The sequence below is a fragment of the Oncorhynchus gorbuscha genome, linkage group LG18 (assembly GCF_021184085.1).
Source record: "Oncorhynchus gorbuscha isolate QuinsamMale2020 ecotype Even-year linkage group LG18, OgorEven_v1.0, whole genome shotgun sequence".
Classification (NCBI taxonomy): domain Eukaryota; kingdom Metazoa; phylum Chordata; class Actinopteri; order Salmoniformes; family Salmonidae; genus Oncorhynchus; species Oncorhynchus gorbuscha.
The window spans coordinates 55,225,601-55,244,463 of record NC_060190.1 but is presented as its reverse complement, the minus strand read 5'-3'; the positions used below and the strand labels follow the sequence as shown (position 1 = coordinate 55,244,463).

Genomic DNA, 18,863 nt, shown 5'->3' with positions numbered 1-18,863 from the left:
CAGGGAAAAACACAACACAACAAACACATTCTAGACCCAGGTCAGCCAGCCTGCACAGTAGGGACTTGGTCCAGTGCTTCCAGAACGGATTTAGACCAGGAATCCTCCAACTGGGATTTCTGGAAAGTTAGCAGAATTTTGCAGCCCTACTGAGACCTGTTTGGATTTAAATGTCCACTTGAAGAGGCAAGCCACGAACCTTGATACACTCCTGGGGCAGGAAAATTAAGAGGATAAAGTTATGGACACTCATAATCACCGAGATCAATACGGAGCTTACTGTTCTTTATTCACACAGCTCATAGACGTTGTGAGGTGACTCATCAATGAGAGAGGGGTTTATGCAGTGTGGCTGTAAATATGGAGTTTTTATTCCCTCTAAGCTCATTTAAAACTTGACTCAAGTGTTATTAGAACAGGCTTTGCTTCTTATATCTTCTTAGTGAGCCCCTGGGAATCATAATACTGCTTAGAGCAACTATGTTGTACTTTAAAGCAATGAGAGAGAGCATGAATATTAGGAGCAATGTGTTGTAGAAAAAATATATTATTTCCATTACTATTACATTTTACACAACATAAATGTATTCCATTTACCAATTGAAAAACTAGTCTCTAGACATTATCATGACTGAAGCCTCTATTTTGATCATGTTAGAAAAAATATCATGCATAATAGTACATGATACAATCAACAGAGTTTAGGTATTTTCCACGTGAGGTCATCTATTATTCATGTTTGTTGCTGTTTGTCATATTTACAGAACATTTTTTAGAGTACATGAGGAACACCCTGTCCCAACACAGTGACAGAGACACATTTAGGAGAAAGAGATCATTCATTCCCTCCCCAAACCTCCATTCCCCCAAACTCTCCATTTCCATGCACGACACAGAATTTACCCTGTACCCCACCAGTGGATTAACAGAAATGCCCCCACCCCCAGTAATGCCAGGGAGGTAGGGGATGGGGGGGACTCAAGACAGTAAGGGCCTTGTCACCAAACCAAGCCTGAGAAAGCCTCTCCTAGCAACCGTAGACGGCAACACAATATCCTTTCACACAGCCGAGAGGGCGTCCAAAAGGACCTTTGAATGGAGCTCAGCTCACCCCTGTGAAGAGGCTGTGCTGCAAGGCTTCAGTATGGACAACCAGGCCTCTGGGGCCCTGTCAGAGAGAGAGGGATGGGGAGGGCGAGAGATGGAGGGGGAGGGAGAGAGAGAGAGAGAGAGAGAAAGAGAGAGAGGGAGGGAGGAGAATGATGAACAGGAAGGGATGTGGGGAGCAGAAGGAAAGGGGGAGGAGCAGTAACACAAGGGGTGTAGAGGTATGGGGAAGAGGAGGGATACAGGTGAGGAGGAGAAGGGAGAGAGGATGGAGGAGGAGGATGAACAGGAAGGGGTGTGGGGAGCAGAAGGAAAGGGGGAGGAGCAGTAACAGAAGGGGTGTAGAGGTATGGGGAAGAGGAGGGATACAGGTGAGGAGGAGAAGGGAGAGAGGATGGAGAAGGAGGGTGATGAGAGGAATGGATAGAAGTAAAAGGAGTAAGAGGAGTAGAAGTGAGAGAGATGGAGGAAGAATGGAAGGGTGAGAGTGCCAGTTTAATGCCTGCTGTCACTGTGTGCCAGTGGCCTTTAGCTGTTTATAGCCCCCAAACCGGTAATGTCCATTTAAAATCAATGAGGAGACACTAATGACATCACAAGCATGCTGGACGGATGTGAGAAATGGCAATGATCAGGGTCTGATGTATCGTCTGAACCCATTTCTATTTCTCTCCCATCCCACCCATCTCTCTCTATTCTTCTTTCCCTCTCTCTACAGAAGACGTATAACATCAACCAACAGCAGCAGCAGCAGCAGTGTGTGAAAAACGGAAAGCACAGGAATGGCAGAGGTACGTCTGCCCCTCTCCGGTTACTGTGTCATGGAACAATAACATGCCTGGGAAGTAAAGCCAAGCATCTCTGAGTTACCATCTTGTGTTATCACTGCCTCTCATTGTACACAGCAGAGTAATGGACCTGGCCCTCCAAACGCTGTGACCATACCAGCCAGGTAGAGGTACTTCCGCACACTTGGCACGTTTGGCTGTCCACTGGTCTGGTTACACTGTTTGTGTTATGTATAAAAAAGGTTTTTTAAAGGGCTCAAAGCATCCAGTAAGAACCTTAAGAGTCTTAAAAGAGTCTTACAATTTAGTGCCTGTGCTAACATGATAAACTCTGATTACGTTGATTTTGTGAAAGGGATTTCGTGGTACTCGACATAAACTAAAGTGTCCAACTTTGAGATCAACATGTCTTGGAGAGTTTTCATCAGTGCTGAAGAGATTTACATTTCTTCCTAATCCCATGTCTTACTTTGTTGACAAATTTAGGATATTTTTTATCAAAAGCATTATTTATAGCTAACAAATAAGTCAGTAAACACCTTGTCACCTGTCACTCAGTTATTTTCTATAGTGGTAAGTGGACCTCTCTTTGTCAGGAAAAAAATATCACATTGATACTGACATCCCTCATAATCTCTATCTAGCTAACACTGTATACATTCTACATCCCCTTAAAGCAGAAGCATTGGGAAAGCCATGTGTAGATGAACAGCCCAGTGTGCTCTCTCCCAGTACTGCCATCCTGGCTACTGTACTACACTGCTGAGTATGAAAGCACCCAGATGATTTATGGTTAATATGAGCATTAGACGAGAGAGCTTAAGCCTTCTGCTAATCCTACCAGCTACAGACCACTGAGGATCAGAGAGAGGGAGAGAGAGAGGAGTGAGAGTGTGAGTGAGAAAGAGGGGATAGAGTGGAAGATTGAGAGAGAAAAGAGAGGGAAGGAAAAAAAGAAAGAAAGAAAGAATGGAGGAGAGAACTAGAGAGATTGAGAGTAGGGGAGAGAGGGAAAGTGAGAGCATAGAGAAAAAGACAAAAGAAAAAGAGGGAGAGAGAGTATCTAACAGCAGGCTGGAGACAGAGGGGAGAGGCAATAGATAGAGTAATAATATTAGAGATAAAGAGAGTGAGAGAGAGAGAGAGAGAGAGAGAGAGAGAGAGAGAGAGAGAGAGAGAGAGAGAGAGAGAGAGAGAGAGAGAGAGAGAGAGAGAGTGCGATGGGTGTGAGAGAGGGAGGGGCGGGCAGTGGAATGCCTGGGGGTCATGTGACTGTTTACTCTAGCCTGGGCAGAGAAGCATGCTTAAAGGAGTGCTGAAGCAGGACACACACAGATACACCCGGACACAGAGAGAGGGAGACAGACAGACAGACACCAAGAGAGGCATGGCACAAAGAGTCACCCACAGTCACAGCCTGTTCCCTTCTGGCCAGGCTGAGAGGACCAGGGACGTACTGGTCAAGTCAGGTAAGACCCATGCAGAGCTATGCTCCACTCTGTCACTATGACAGAACAGCAGGGCTGACACAGAGGCTTTGGCAGAATCAGATTTCGCAGGACAGTGGTTAATATGTTCTAGGCTCTGTTTATTTATGGGAAAGGGAAATTGTGCAAGTAGAGAGAAGGTGGGGGAACAGGAGGGAACTTTGTAGATACTAGATGTTGTTATCTGCTACAATTGTCTCTACTTATGGGGGAGAAGGTATTTTAGACAAATTTAGGAGGGCTCATTGTTTGGGCCTGGAACAGACCAACATGAACTGAAATGTACTGTACATATATGTGTACTTGAGACACAGAAAGCATCAGGGGGCGGCAGAGGCAGCAGGGTAGCAGGGGGCACCTGGGGCGGCAGGGTAGCCTAGTGGTTAGTGCATTGGGCTAGTAACCAGAAGGTTGCAAGTTCAAATCCCTGAGCTGACAAGGTACAAATCTGTCATTCTGCCCCTGAACAGGCAGCTAACCCACTGTTCCTAGGCCATCATTGAAAAAAAGAATTTGTTCTTAACTGACTTGCCTGGTTAAATAAAGGTAGAAAAAAAGATCAGTTTCATAGAAAAATCCACTGAGGACAGGTAGCTATGTCTATAACTTATGCATTGGTACAGCAGCACAGATTGTCATGTTAACAGTTTGGGAACGATGTGCTGGACACACCAAGGTATCACCGGGCACAATGACTTCACATAGCAAGAATAATTCAGATAATGTAATTATAATGCTTAAGCAGGATTTGCTTGTTTTGTACTCTTGAGTCTTGGGACATTACATGTTCTTTGTGTAGAAGAGCCATCTGTCCTTCAATTGGACAATACAGGACCACTTACAGTTGAAGTCAAAAGTTTACATACACCATAGCCAAATACATTTAAACTCAGTTTTTCACAATTCCTGACATTTAATCATAGTAAAAAATTCCATATTGGGTCAGTTAGGATCACCACTTTATTTAAGAATGTGAAATGTCACTATAATAGTAGAGAGAATTATTTCTTTCAGCTTTTATTTCTTTCATCACATTCCCAGTGGGTCAGATGTTTACATACACTCAATAAGTATTGCCTTTAAATTGTTTAACTTGGGTCAAACGTTTCGGGTAGCCTCCCACAAGCTTCCCACATTAAGTTGGGTGAATTTTGGCCCATTCCTCCTAACAGAGCTGGTGTAACTGATTCAGGTTTGTTGCTTCTTGCTCGCACAAGCTTTTTCAGTTCTGCCCACATATTTTCTAGGGAATGAGGTTAGGGCTTTGTGATGGCCACTCCAATACCTTGACTTTGTTGCCCTTAAGCCGTTTGCCACAAACTTTGTCCATTTGGAAGACCCATTTGTGACCAAGCTTTTAACTTCCTGACTGATGTCAGGGGTGGCAGGGTAGCTTAGTGGTTAGAGCATTACACTAGTAACTGAAAGGTTGCAAGATCAAATCCCCAAGCTGACAAGGTAAAAATATGTTCTACCCCTGAACAAGAAAGCTAGCACACTGTTCCTAGGCTGTCATTGAAAATAAGAACGTGTTCTTAACTTAGTTGCCCAGTTAAATAAAGAAAAATGTCTTGAGATGTTGCTTCAATATAGCCTCATGATGCCATCTATTTTGTGAAGTGCACCAGTCCCTCCTGCAGCAAAGCACCCCCACAACATGATGCTGCCACCCCCGTGTTTCACGGTTGGGATGGTGTTCTTCGGCTTGCAAGCCTCCCCCTTTTTCCTCCAAACATAACGATTGTCATTATGGCCAAACACGTCTATTTTTGTTTCATTAGACCAGAGGACAATGCTCCAAAAAGTACGATCTTTGTCCCCATGTGCAGTTACAAACCTTTGTCTGTCTTTTTCATGGCGGTTTTGGAGCAGTGGCTTCTTCCTTGCTGAGCGGCCTTTCGGGTTATGTCGGTATAGGATTCATTGTACTGTGGATATAGATACTTTTGTACCTGTTTCCTCCAGCATCTTCACAAGGTCCTTTGCTGTTGTTCTGGGATTGATTTGCCCTTTTTGCACCAAAGTACATTCATCTCTAGGAGACAGAATGCGTCTCCTTCCTGAGCGGTATTTTTTATTTTATTTTACCTTTATTTAACTAGGCAAGTCAGTTAAGAACCAATTCTTATTTTCAATGACGGCCTAGGAACAGTGGGTTAACTGCCTGTTCAGGGGCAGAACGACAGATTTGTACCTTGTCAGCTCGGTATGACAGCTGCGTGGTCCCATTGTGTTTATACTTGCGTACTATTGTCTGTACAGATAAACCTGGTACCTTCAGATGTTTGGAAATTGCTCCCAAGGATGAACCAGACTTGTGGAGGTCTACAATTGTTTTCCTGAGATCTTGGCTGATTTCTTTTGATTTTACCATGATGTCAATCAAAGAGGCACTTAGTTTGAAGGTATGCCTTGAAATACATCCACAGGCACACCTCCAATTGACACAAATGATGTCAATTAGCCTATCAGAAGCTTCTAAAGCCATGATATTATGTTCTGTAATTTTCCAAGCTGTTTAAAGGCTCAGGCAACTTAATGTATGTAAACTTCTGACCCACTGGAATTATTTGTCTGTAAACAATTGTTGGACAAATATACTTGTGTATGCACAAAGTAGATGTCCTAACACTTGTCAAAACTATAGTTTGTTAACAAGAAATTTGTGGAGTGGTTGAAAAACGAGTTTTAATGACTCCAACCTAAGTGTATGTAGATTTCCGACTTCAACTGTATGTGCATTTTAAACTGATCAATGGCAGCTCCGTTGTCATATGTCTCAAACGTATTGAGCCACATTTCGCAAATGATGTGGGTTCACTTGCAGTATCTGGATGTCTTGTTTATTTAAATAGTATAACACTGGGTTCACCTCTAAGGTATGGCTGAGTTGTGATCAAGTCAAATAAACTGTGCTGCCTGCCGTACATGTTTGAACAGTTATCAGGGGATTGTAACTGACTGTCCTGAGTACAGAAACAGAAAATAGTGTACTTAAACAAGCACACCATGTACTGGGGTCCCTTATTCAAGCAGCATGTCTGTACTGTTCTGTCTGTATAACTGATTCATTCAATTCCATGAAGTTTACTGTATGTTCTGTATGATTCTGCTGGCATGTCTGGTTAGTGGCCTAACGTGCGTCCTCGTTGGCTTCTGCTGTTATGTTAGACCCTTGCCTATTTGAATGATAATGACTTCATGGAGCCTCCGTCTGAATTTCATGGTGTGTCAACAATCTGTATTCACAGTGTATTCTGGGAAAACAACTCCCCCGCCCTGTCCCTTGGGAGACTGGGTGCTTTGGTCATCTTAGGGGCTAAGCCTGCGTTGCCACGACGACAACCAGTGTTCTGTTGTATACTATCTGAGAACCCTTTAACTCTCAGATTTTTCCTCCCAAGGAGCATAGCGTCATAAAATGAGACAGGAATTAAATCATTTCCCTACCCATCTGCATTCACCTGTTGGGGTAGCAGTGAAGTAAATATCACATAACAAATGTGAATGTGCTTTGGCAAAAGTCAAAAGGAAATAGTTGGTTGACAGACCAAGCTATTTCACCATAATTTCCCATACTCATTTATAATCAAACGATGTGTAGCCTGCTTTGACTCCAATAACCACTTACTCAGAATATGCAAACATAACCTAATAGTGACATTATAAAGCATTTCAAAGAACAAACAGCGACTCAAATGGCATTTTACCTTAAAATGGTTTACTGCAAAGATTGTGGAATAATGAAGATTGAAAAGGCTCCTGTTTCTCTAGCCACTCTGCTGTAGCCTAAGCCTCATCCCCTGTCATAGACACCCAGAGGAAAATATGATTTGCCATACTCCTCCAGGGTTATAAGAGATCCATCTAAATGCATTGTGCCAATGTAACTGGATGATGGACTCAGTGCACACAGATATTATTAATTTACCCAGGGTGCACTGAGATGACATCTAGCATGTCCTAAATGTCAAATCAATACAACCACAGCCAGGATTATATGACTCAAGAACTACCGAATTATCGTACATGTCTGTCTCTTATGTGACTAGGGTTGCAAAGGAAGTGTATTTTACTGGAAATAAATGTTTTACATTTACCAGTAACCTACCAGAAATTTGTAAATGTTCAAGGATTTTATGAAATCTATCACATCTAGTGGCCCTTTTGCGAACTTCAGATTTTTACAGTTGTTAGTAATTATCTTTGGTCCTCTACGAAATAATTCAATACGATTAAAAAAAAACTAATAGAATTACAAAGCTCTAAAACATCATCCTAAATATAAACCATGAACTTAGTGAATACCATTGGTATTTAATATGAGTCTTTCAGCAAGAAATATAAAAAATTACACAATTGTATTTATTTTTTGGAAGGACAGGGAGACAAGAAGCAAGTATAGGGAGGGGACGTTTAATAAATAACCGACATGAAACAAACAAGGACAGCATCTTGACTGGAAGCATAACGTCAATAATGCTGACACGGGGATCAAACCGAGGAACAGACAGATATAGGAGGGGCAAAGTAATGGAGTCCAAAGATGTGCTGGTGCGCGTAATAATGGTGTCGTGTCTTTACAATCATTAACTAAAGACTTTTAGTTTTTTATCAAAGATTCTCTGTAATTAGCATTTCGTGATTAACTAATCAGGCAAATGTAAATAACTAGGAAGTCAGGGCACCAAGGAAAATATTCTGATTACAAAGTTATAATTTTCCTAGTACAACTTTTCAGATATTTTAATATCTGATCAATTAGTCTTCTTAATTAATGAATTATTAATTTTACCTCACGTTAGTCTCATTCCAAATGTCGTAAATGGTTGGCTATCTGCACAAACCAAGTCTTCACTATGAGTCATCCATACATCAATTGTCTTAAATCATTTATTTACTAACTTAGTAATTCACAGAAATGCATAAACAAACAGTAGATAGTTATAAGGAAATGATAACGGAGTTTCCCTAGTGGGATAAACCGGCATCGTGGCTTGGTGTACAAAAGGGAAGTGGGGGTCGACTGAGATAAGACACAGAGTTGATAATTATAACAATTAAAATGCTAATCCTTTGCACATGAATGCTCACTCATTCGGGAACAATTTCAATCAATCCATATATTTACGCTCTCAGTGTGTCGTCGGGATCTCAGCTGAAAAGTTTGTTTCTGTTGGAGAGTTTGTCCTCCCTCTCTGTCATGGTTAGAATGGATAGTTCAGAGTGACATTCATTCATGTCGTTATAGGATAGATGGTTCGGTGGTTGTCGGTCTTCGCGTTCAATGATACCGAATTCCTAGACTTGTTCTTATTCTGTGGGTATCGATAGTCTAAGAGTTTAACCATGTGGGATGGTTAAAAGATTCAGCAGTCTGGTCTCAAACCTTGGTCCTCTCGTTATCGAGGTAAGCTGGTCTGCAACCTTTGTCCTCTCGTAATTGAGAGCAACATGGTCTGTTGAGAAATGCTCATGGTGGGGGTTTTATTCGGAATTGCAGAAAAAGCTGTCTCATGACGTCAGGTCCTAAATGTGCTCATGGGCGGTCCTCTGATTTTGTCATGTTTGTCATTTATTATCATGTCTCGTCCCTGTGCTCCCCATTCTATTCGTTTCCCTCTGCTGGTCTTATTTGGTTCTTTCCCTCCTTCTATCCCTCTCTCTCCCCCTCCCTCTCTCACTCTCTCGCTCTCTCTTCTCTCTATCGTTCCGTTCCTGCTCCCAGCTGTTCCTATTCCCCTAATCATCATTTAGTCTTCCCACACCTGTTCCCGATCCTTTCCCCTGATTAGAGTCCCTATTTATTCCTTTGTGTTCCGTTCCTGTCCCGTCGGTTCCTTGTTTAGTATTCACCATGCTGTGATTGCGTTTCGCCCTGTCCTGTCGTGTTTTTGCTATGATTGTGTATCGCCCTGTCCTGTCGTGTTTTTTGCCTTCATCAGATGCTGCGTGTGAGCAGGTGTCTCTGTCTACTACGGCCTGCGCCTACCCGGCGACCTGCAGTCTGTGGCCGCTTCTCCAGTTATTCCCCTCTACAGACTAGAGGATTTCTGTTATTCCCTGTTTGGACTTAAATAAACTCTGTTTCTGTTAAGTCGCTTTTGGGTCCTCTTTCACCTGCATGACAGAAGGAACCGACCAAGGAATGGACCCAGCGACTACAGACGCTCGTTACACTGCCGTCAAGATCCAAGGAGCCATGCTCGGCAGACACGAGCAGGAATTGTCTGCTGCTCGCCATGCCGTGGAGAACCTGGCCGCTCAGGTTTCCGACCTCTCTGGACAGTTCCAGAGTCTACGTCTCGTGCCACCTGTTACTTCCTGGCCTGCCGAGCCTCCAGAACCTAGGGTTAATAACCCACCTTGCTACTCCGGGCAGCCCACTGAGTGCCGCTCCTTTCTCACGCAGTGTGAGATTGTGTTCTCTCTCCAACCCAACACATACTCTAGAGAGAGAGCTCGGGTTGCTTACGTCATTTCACTCCTTACTGGCCGGGCTCGAGAATGGGGCACAGCTATCTGGGAGGCAAGGGCTGATTGCTCTAACAAATTCCAGAACTTTAAAGAGGAGATGATTCGGGTTTTTGACCGTTCAGTTTTTGGTAGGGAGGCTTCTAGGGCCCTGGCTTCCTTATGCCAAGGTGAACGGTCCATAACGGATTATTCTATTGAGTTTCGCACTCTTGCTGCCTCTAGTGAGTGGAACGAGCCGGCGCTGCTCGCTCGTTTTCTGGAGGGACTCCACGCAGTGGTTAAGGATGAGATTCTCTCCCGGGAGGTTCCATCAGATGTGGATTCTTTGATTGCTCTCGCCATCCGCATAGAACGACGGGTAGATCTTCGTCACCGGGCTCGTGGAAGAGAGCTCGCATCAACGGTGTTTCCCTGCTCCGCATCGCAACCATCTCCCTCCTCTGGCTTTGAGACTGAGCCCATGCAGCTGGGAGGGATTCGCATCTCGAATAAGGAGAGGGAACGGAGGATCACCAACCGCCTGTGCCTCTATTGCGGAGTTGCTGGACATTTTGTTAATTCATGTCCAGTAAGAGGCCAGAGCCCATCAGTAAGCGGAGGGCTACTGGTGAGCGCTACTACTCAGGTCCCTTCATCTAGATCTTGTACTACTATGTCGGTCCATCTACGCTGGACTGGTTCGGGTGCTACATGCAGTGCTTTGATTGACTCTGGGGCTGAGGGTTGTTTCATGGACGAAGCATGGGTTCGGAAACATAACATTCCTTTCAGACCGTTAGACAGGCCTACGCCCATGTTTGCCTTAGATGGTAGTCATCTTCCCAGTATCAAATTTGAGACACTACCTTTAACTCTCACAGTATCTGGTAACCACAGTGAGACTATTTCTTTTTTGATTTTCCGTTCACCGTTTACACCTGTTGTTTTGGGTCATCCCTGGCTAGTATGTCATAATCCTTCTATTAATTGGTCTAGTAATTCTATCCTATCCTGGAACGTTTCTTGTCATGTGAAGTGTTTAATGTCTGCCATCCCTCCCGTTTCTTCTGTCCCTACTTCTCAGGAGGAACCTGGCGATTTGACAGGAGTGCCGGAGGAATATCATGATCTGCGCACGGTCTTCAGTCGGTCCCGAGCCAACTCCCTTCCTCCTCACCGGTCGTATGATTGTAGTATTGATCTCCTTCCGGGGACCACTCCTCCTCGAGGTAGACTATACTCTCTGTCGGCTCCCGAACGTAAGGCTCTCGAGGATTATTTGTCTGTGTCTCTTGACGCCGGTACCATAGTGCCTTCTTCTTCTCCGGCCGGGGCGGGGTTCTTTTTTGTTAAAAAGAAGGACGGTACTCTGCGCCCTGCGTGGATTATCGAGGGCTGAATGACATAACGGTTAAGAATCGTTATCCGCTTCCCCTTATGTCATCAGCCTTCGAGATTCTGCAGGGAGCCAGGTGCTTTACTAAGTTGGACCTTCGTAACGCTTACCATCTCGTGCGCATCAGAGAGGGGGACGAGTGGAAAACGGCGTTTAACACTCCGTTAGGGCATTTTGAGTACCGGGTTCTGCCGTTCGGTCTCGCCAATGCGCCAGCTGTTTTTCAGGCATTAGTTAATGATGTTCTGAGAGACATGCTGAACATTTTTGTTTTTGTCTATCTTGACGATATCCTGATTTTTTCTCCGTCACTCGAGATTCATGTTCAGCACGTTCGACGTGTTCTACAGCGCCTTTAGAGAATTGTCTCTACGTAAAGGCTGAGAAGTGCTCTTTTCATGTCTCCTCCGTTACTTTTCTCGGTTCCGTTATTTCCGCTGAAGGCATTCAGATGGATTCCGCTAAGGTCCAAGCTGTCAGTGATTGGCCCGTTCCAAGGTCACGTGTCGAGTTGCAGCGCTTTTTAGGTTTCGCTAATTTCTATCGGCGTTTCATTCGTAATTTCGGTCAAGTTGCTGCCCCTCTCACAGCTCTTACTTCTGTCAAGACGTGTTTTAAGTGGTCCGGTTCCGCCCAGGGAGCTTTTGATCTTCTAAAAGAACGTTTTACGTCCGCTCCTATCCTCGTTACTCCTGACGTCACTAGACAATTCATTGTCGAGGTTGACGCTTCAGAGGTAGGCGTGGGAGCCATCCTATCCCAGCGCTTCCAGTCTGACGATAAGGTTCATCCTTGCGCTTATTTTTCTCATCGCCTGTCGCCATCTGAGCGCAACTATGATGTGGGTAACCGTGAACTGCTCGCCATCCGCTTAGCCCTAGGCGAATGGCGACAGTGGTTGGAGGGGGCGACCGTTCCTTTGTCGTTTGGACAGACCATAAGAACCTTGAGTACATCCGTTCTGCCAAACGACTTAATGCCCGTCAAGCTCGTTGGGCGTTGTTTTTCGCCTCGTTTCGAGTTTGTGATTTCTTACCATCCGGGTAGCAAGAACACCAAGCCTGATGCCTTATCCCGTCTGTTTAGTTCTTCTGTGGCTTCTACTGATCCCGAGGGGATTCTTCCTTATGGGCGTGTTGTCGGGTTAACAGTCTGGGGAATTGAAAGACAGGTTAAGCAAGCACTCACGCACACTGCGTCGCCGCGCGCTTGTCCTAGTAACCTCCTTTTCGTTCCTGTTTCCACTCGTCTGGCTGTTCTTCAGTGGGCTCACTCTGCCAAGTTAGCTGGTCATCCCGGTGTTCGAGGCACTCTTGCGTCTATTCGCCAGCGCTTTTGGTGGCCGACTCAGGAGCGTGACACGCGCCGTTTCGTGGCTGCTTGTTCGGACTGCGCGCAGACTAAGTCGGGTAACTCTCCTCCTGCCGGTCGTCTCAGACCGCTCCCCATTCCTTCTCGACCATGGTCTCACATTGCCTTAGACTTCATTACCGGTCTGCCTTTGTCTGCGGGGAAGACTGTGATTCTGACGGTTGTCGATAGGTTCTCTAAGGCGGCACATTTCATTCCCCTCGCTAAACTTCCTTCCGCTAAGGAGACGGCACAAATCATTATTGAGAATGTATTCAGAATTCATGGCCTCCCGTTAGACGCCGTTTCAGACAGAGGCCCGCAATTCACGTCACAGTTTTGGAGGGAGTTCTGTCGTTTGATTGGTGCGTCCGTCAGTCTCTCTTCCGGGTTTCATCCCCAGTCTAACGGTCAAGCAGAGAGGGCCAATCAGACGATTGGTCGCATACTACGCAGCCTTTCTTTCAGAAACCCTGCGTCTTGGGCAGAACAGCTCCCCTGGGCAGAATACGCTCACACCGCTTCCTTCGTCTGCTACTGGGTTATCTCCGTTTCAGAGTAGTCTGGGTTACCAGCCTCCTCTGTTCTCATCCCAGCTTGCCGAGTCCAGCGTTCCCTCCGCTCAAGCGTTTGTCCAACGTTGTGAGCGCACCTGGAGGAGGGTGAGGTCTGCACTTTGCCGTTACAGGGCACAGACGGTGAGAGCCGCCAATAAACGCAGGATTAAGAGTCCAAGGTATTGTTGCGGCCAGAGAGTGTGGCTTTCCACTCGCAACCTTCCTCTTACGACAGCTTCTCGTAAGTTGACTCCGCGGTTCATTGGTCCGTTCCGTGTCTCCCAGGTCGTCAATCCTGTCGCTGTGCGACTGCTTCTTCCGCGACATCTTCGTCGCGTCCATCCTGTCTTCCATGTCTCCTGTGTTAAGCCCTTTCTTCGCACCCCGTTCGTCTTCCCTCCCCCCTCCCGTCCTTGTCGAGAGCGCACCTATTTACAAGGTACATAAGATCATGGACATGCGTTCTCGGGACGGGGTCACCAATACTTAGTGGATTGGGAGGGTTACGGTCCTGAGGAGAGGAGTTGGGTTCCGTCTCGGGACGTGCTGGACCGTTCACTCATCGATGATTTCCTCCGTTGCCGCCAGGATTCCTCCTCGAGTGCGCCAGGAGGCGCTCGGTGAGTGGGGGTACTGTCATGTTTGTCATTTATTATCATGTCTCGTCCCTGTGCTCCCCATTCTATTCGTTTCCCTCTGCTGGTCTTATTTGGTTCTTTCCCTCCTTCTATCCCTCTCTCTCCCCTCCTCTCTCACTCTCTCGCTCTCTCTTCTCTCTATCGTTCCGTTCCTGCTCCCAGCTGTTCCTATTCCCCTAATCATCATTTAGTCTTCCCACACCTGTTCCCGATCCTTTCCCCTGATTAGAGTCCCTATTTATTCCTTTGTGTTCCGTTCCTGTCCCGTCGGTTCCTTGTTTAGTATTCACCATGCTGTGATTGCGTTTCGCCCTGTCCTGTCGTGTTTTTGCTATGATTGTGTATCGCCCTGTCCTGTCGTGTTTTTTGCCTTCATCAGATGCTGCGTGTGAGCAGGTGTCTCTGTCTACTACGGCCTGCGCCTACCCGAAGCGACCTGCAGTCTGTGGCCGCTTCTCCAGTTATTCCCCTCTACAGACTAGAGGATTTCTGTTATTCCCTGTTTGGACTTAAATAAACTCTGTTTCTGTTAAGTCGCTTTTGGGTCCTCTTTCACCTGCATGACAGATTTAGTTCAACTCAAAAGGAAATTGGAGTTTCCTTCATCAAACAGTCCAAAATCACATTACACAATTTTACAAACAGTATCATCCTCAGTCATTCATCTTATACAACGATTAGATGTAAACCTCATATCTGAGGCTATTATATAAACAGCGTTATGGTAATGTGGCCGTATTGCCTCCCATGAGTTTCACAAAATTGTACCAAACGGACCAGTTCGTAGCTGGATTCTTCACCAATCTTTTATACCTTCTCCAGAACCTAAATGTTAGTCGGACCTCAAGTTCTGTGAGGCGGAAGAAATTCCTTTGTTCTCTTCTATGAAAACTCTACTCTCTCTCTATACTGTGGCCATGAGGAGATAATCTCCTCCAGGATTTTACGACCTCACTCTGACCACAGCAGCCTGGGTGTAGGAGACAGGGAGAGGGGGATGGGGCTTGCTGTACCCAAAGAGGGAAACGTCATGACAATGGGCAGCCTAGTGCCCTCGAGCGCCAGGGAGGGGAAGGAGGAGTAGGCGTGACAGTACCCCGCCGCTAGTGGCGCCACCCTGGGTGAGCCTGATGGGCTTGCCGAGACATGAGAGTTGGCTGAGGCGTGGATGCCCGACGAGCCGGCTGAGGCGTGGGAGCCCAATGAGTCGGCTGAGATATCGTGTGTGACTAAATAGTTAAAGATCATTACTATATCTCCTGTGTTGGGCCAATGAGTTTAATTTTGTAAATACCGGATCTCTATGGCAAGATACATCATTCACTCAAGTTTAGTAAAAATCGGCCCAATACTTTCTGAGAGAACGCGCGTTACTAACGAAAAAATGGATGAATGAATGGACGGAGACAGATTTAAAAGTTATACAAGTATGAATTACCAAATTTACGATAGATTGTCATAATTTTCTGTTAGTTACCAAAATGATTCCGGTAACATTGATAAACGACAGGTAGCTTTGTAACTCTATATGTGACACTGCATGTCTGTCTTGATCTTTTGAGGGAGACTTGTCTATTTTTATGAAGGATAAGCAAACATTCCACACAGAACTTTGTCGACTTACATTGCATAACAAATTATACAACTGGCCTTCCTTTTATGTCTGTTGCCAGCCTGGTCTCATAGACAAGTCGTAACATAGTAAATGTAAATCCGGGACACTCAAATTAGTATGATACGTAACGTTTGGTGTGGTTACATAAGACAGATTTGACCTTTTATTTTACTAGGCAAGTCAGTTAAGAACAAATTCTTATTTTCAATGACAGCCTAGGAACAGTGGGTTAACTGCCTGTTCAGGGGCAGAACGACAGATTTGTCAGCTCAGGGATTTGAACTTGCAACCTTTCGGCTATTAGTCCAACGCTCTAACCACTAGGCTACCCTGCCACCCCAGTTAGTTAACACAGTGTCCAAAGAATGGCAAGAAGTATACAGAATGGTATCGTCTGCGTAGAGGTGGATCAGAGAATCACCAGCAGCAAGAGCAACATCATTGATATACAGTATACAGAGAAAAGAGTCGGCCAGAGAATTGAACCCTGTGGCACACCCATAGAGACTGCCAGAGGTCCGGAGAACAGGTCCTCCAATTTGACACACTGAACTCTATTTGAGAAGTAGTTGGTGAACCAGGCGAGGCAATCATTTGAGAAACCAAGCCTGTTGAGTCTGCTGATAAGAATGCAGTGGTTGACAGAGACGAAAGCCTTGGCCAGGTCGATGAAGACGGCTGTACAGTACTGTCTTTTATTGATGGCGGTAATGATATAATTTAGGACCCTGAGCGTGGCTGAGGGGCACCCTTGACCAGCTCGGAAAACAGATTGCATTGTGGAGAAGGTACGGTGGGATTCGAAATGGTCTGTGATCTGTTTGTTAACTTGGCTTAAGAATATTTTAGAAAGTCAGAGCAGTATGAATATAGGTCTGTAACAGTTTGAAGAGGGGGATGATAGCGGTAGCATTCCAATCTTCGGGGATCTCAGACGATATGAAAGAGAGGTTGAACAGGCTAGTAATAGGGGTTTCAACATTTTTGCCGGATAATTTTAGAAAGACAGGGTCCAGTTTGTCTAGCCCAGCTGATTTGTAGGGATCTAGATTTTGCAGCTCTTTCAGAACATCAGCTGTCTAGATTTGGGTGAAGGAGAAGTGGAAGGGCCTTGGGCATGTTGCTGCAGGGGGTGCAGAGCTGTTAGCCAGGGTAGGGGTAGCCAAGTGGAAAGCATTGCCAGCCCAAAAAAATGCTTATTGAATTTTATTGATTATCGTAGATTTATCGGTGGTGACAGTGATTCCTAGCCTCAGTGTAGTGGGCAGCTGGGAGGAGGTGCTCTTATTTTCCACGGACTTTACAGTGTACCAAAACTTTTTGGAATTAGTGCTATAGGATGCACATTTCTGTTTGAAAAAGCTAGCCTTAGCTTTCCTAACTGACTGTGTATATTGGTTCCTGACTTCCCTGAAAAGTTGCATATCGCAGGGGCTATTCGATGCTAATGCAGAAAACCACGGAATGTTTTTGTGCTGGTCAAGGGCTGTTAAGTCTGGGGTGAACCAAGGGCTATATATGTTCTTAGTTCTATGATTTTTGAATGGGGCATGCTTATTAATTTATGATGGTGAGGAAAGCACTTTTAAAGAGCAACCAGGCATCCTCTACTGACGGGATGCGGTCAATATCCTTCCAGGATACCCGGGCAAGGTCGATTAGAAAGGCCTGCTCGCTGAAGTGTTTTAATTTGTGTGAGATTGAGGGCATCTATCTTAGATTGTAGGACGGCCAGGGTGTTAACCATATCCCAGTTTAGGTCACCTAACAGTATGAACTGATAAATGACTATTGTAGCTTGAAACAGCTGATTTTTTATGGAATATCTATGTAGGCGTACAGAGGCCCATTATCAGCAACCATCACTCCTGTGTTCCAATGGCATGTTGTGTTAGCTAAGTCAAGTTTATCATTTTAAAAGGCGAATTGATCATTAGAAAACCCTTTTGCAATTATGTTAGCACAGCTGAAAACTGTTGTCCTGATTAAAGAAGCAATAAAACTGGCCTTCTTTAGACAAGTCGAGTATCTGGAGCATCAGCATTTGTGGGTTCGATTACAGGCTAAAAATGTCCAGAAACAAAGCACTGTCTTCTGGAACTCATTTGTCCATTCTTGTTCTGAGAAATTAAGGCTATTCCATGCGAAAAATTACCAAGAAACTGAAGATCTCATGCAACGCTGTGTACTACTCCCTTCACAGAACAGCGCAAACTGTCTCTAACCAGAAAAGAAAGAGGAGTGGGAGGCCTCAGTGCACAACTGTCTAGTTTGAGAAACAGACGCCTCACAAGTCCTCAACTGGCAGCTTCATTAAATTGTACCACCAAAACACCAGTCTCAATGTCAACAGTGACGAGGCGACTCTGGGATGCTGGCCTTATTGGCAGAGTTGCAAGGAAAAAGCCATATCTCAGACTGGCCAATAAAAATAAAAGATTAAGATGGGCAAAAGAACACAGATACTGGACAGAGGAACTCTGCCTAGAAGGCCAGCATCCCGGAGTCGCCTCTTCACTGTTGATGTTAAGACTGGTGTTTTGTGGGTACAATTTAATGAAGCTGTCAGTTGAGGACTGGCAGTTTGTAAGTAAGCATTTCACTATAAGGCGAATACGTACGTGACAAATAATATTTGATTTCATTTGAACCTTTTTAGCTAACCCTTTTCTAACCCTAACATAACTCCTGAACTTAACCCTAACCTTAATCCCCAGCCAAGCTAACGTTAGCCAGAATTTGTAACATATTGTAAATTCAGCAAATTCATAACATATAATAAAAATTGTAATTCGTATCATACGAATTTATCATACGTAATGGGTCTTCGACAAACACAAATTAATACATACCATACGAAATGTAACATATCATACTAAATAGAGTGTCCCGGAATTATGTATGTAACAATACGAAATTCTCTGAGACCAGATTGTTGTTGCTGGTCAAAACGAATGCACAGGAAAACAAGACCAGCACAATATGTTGCACATACAGATGTGAATGTACACCCAAACAGTACAATACATACTCTCAGCATGCATGTTCATTAGTATGTCCTGTAAGTGTTACAGTATAGCCATAGAGAGGGTATGAGTATTAGTGATTGTGTAGGGATCCAGCAGAGAGCTGGAGCACAGTAAGCTGCTTTAGACATCGCTACTGCTTTAGAAACCTCTCCCTCCATTTACCTCCAAGGCATTAGAAGGCATCTGTGATTACAGTGAGTCTGCATTGCTGGACCAGCGCTCATAAAAAAAAACAATTACCCTGGGCTTCTCTTTCTCTCTCTCTCCCCCATTCTATTTCTTTCTACGTGTCCCTCCCCTTCTGTTGCTCACGTTCTTTTATGACCTTTTTATCCTGTCTCTCTCTGTTCCCCTGTCTCTTTCATTGTAATACTTCTGTTATCTCCAGCTCTCTGTGTATTGCTCTCTTTCTTTTGATTACTTTCTCTTTCATTTCCTCC

The 18,863-nt window shown here is 44.9% G+C and overlaps 1 protein-coding gene across 2 annotated transcripts in view; it reads left to right on the top strand.

Moving 5' to 3' along the window:
• The window catches only part of si:ch211-236d3.4 (protein FAM107B), a 52,925-nt gene that overhangs the window by 17,108 nt on the left and 16,954 nt on the right, over positions 1-18,863 (top strand). Inside the window, exon 2 of one of the 2 annotated variants that reach the window (XM_046313049.1) lies at positions 1,826-1,898. In XM_046313049.1, coding sequence (XP_046169005.1) covers positions 1,826-1,898 — 73 coding nt within the window. Of the gene's footprint in view, positions 1-1,825; positions 1,899-3,173; positions 3,365-18,863 lie in introns of those variants that run through there. The other variant, XM_046313048.1, reaches the window with a different exon arrangement.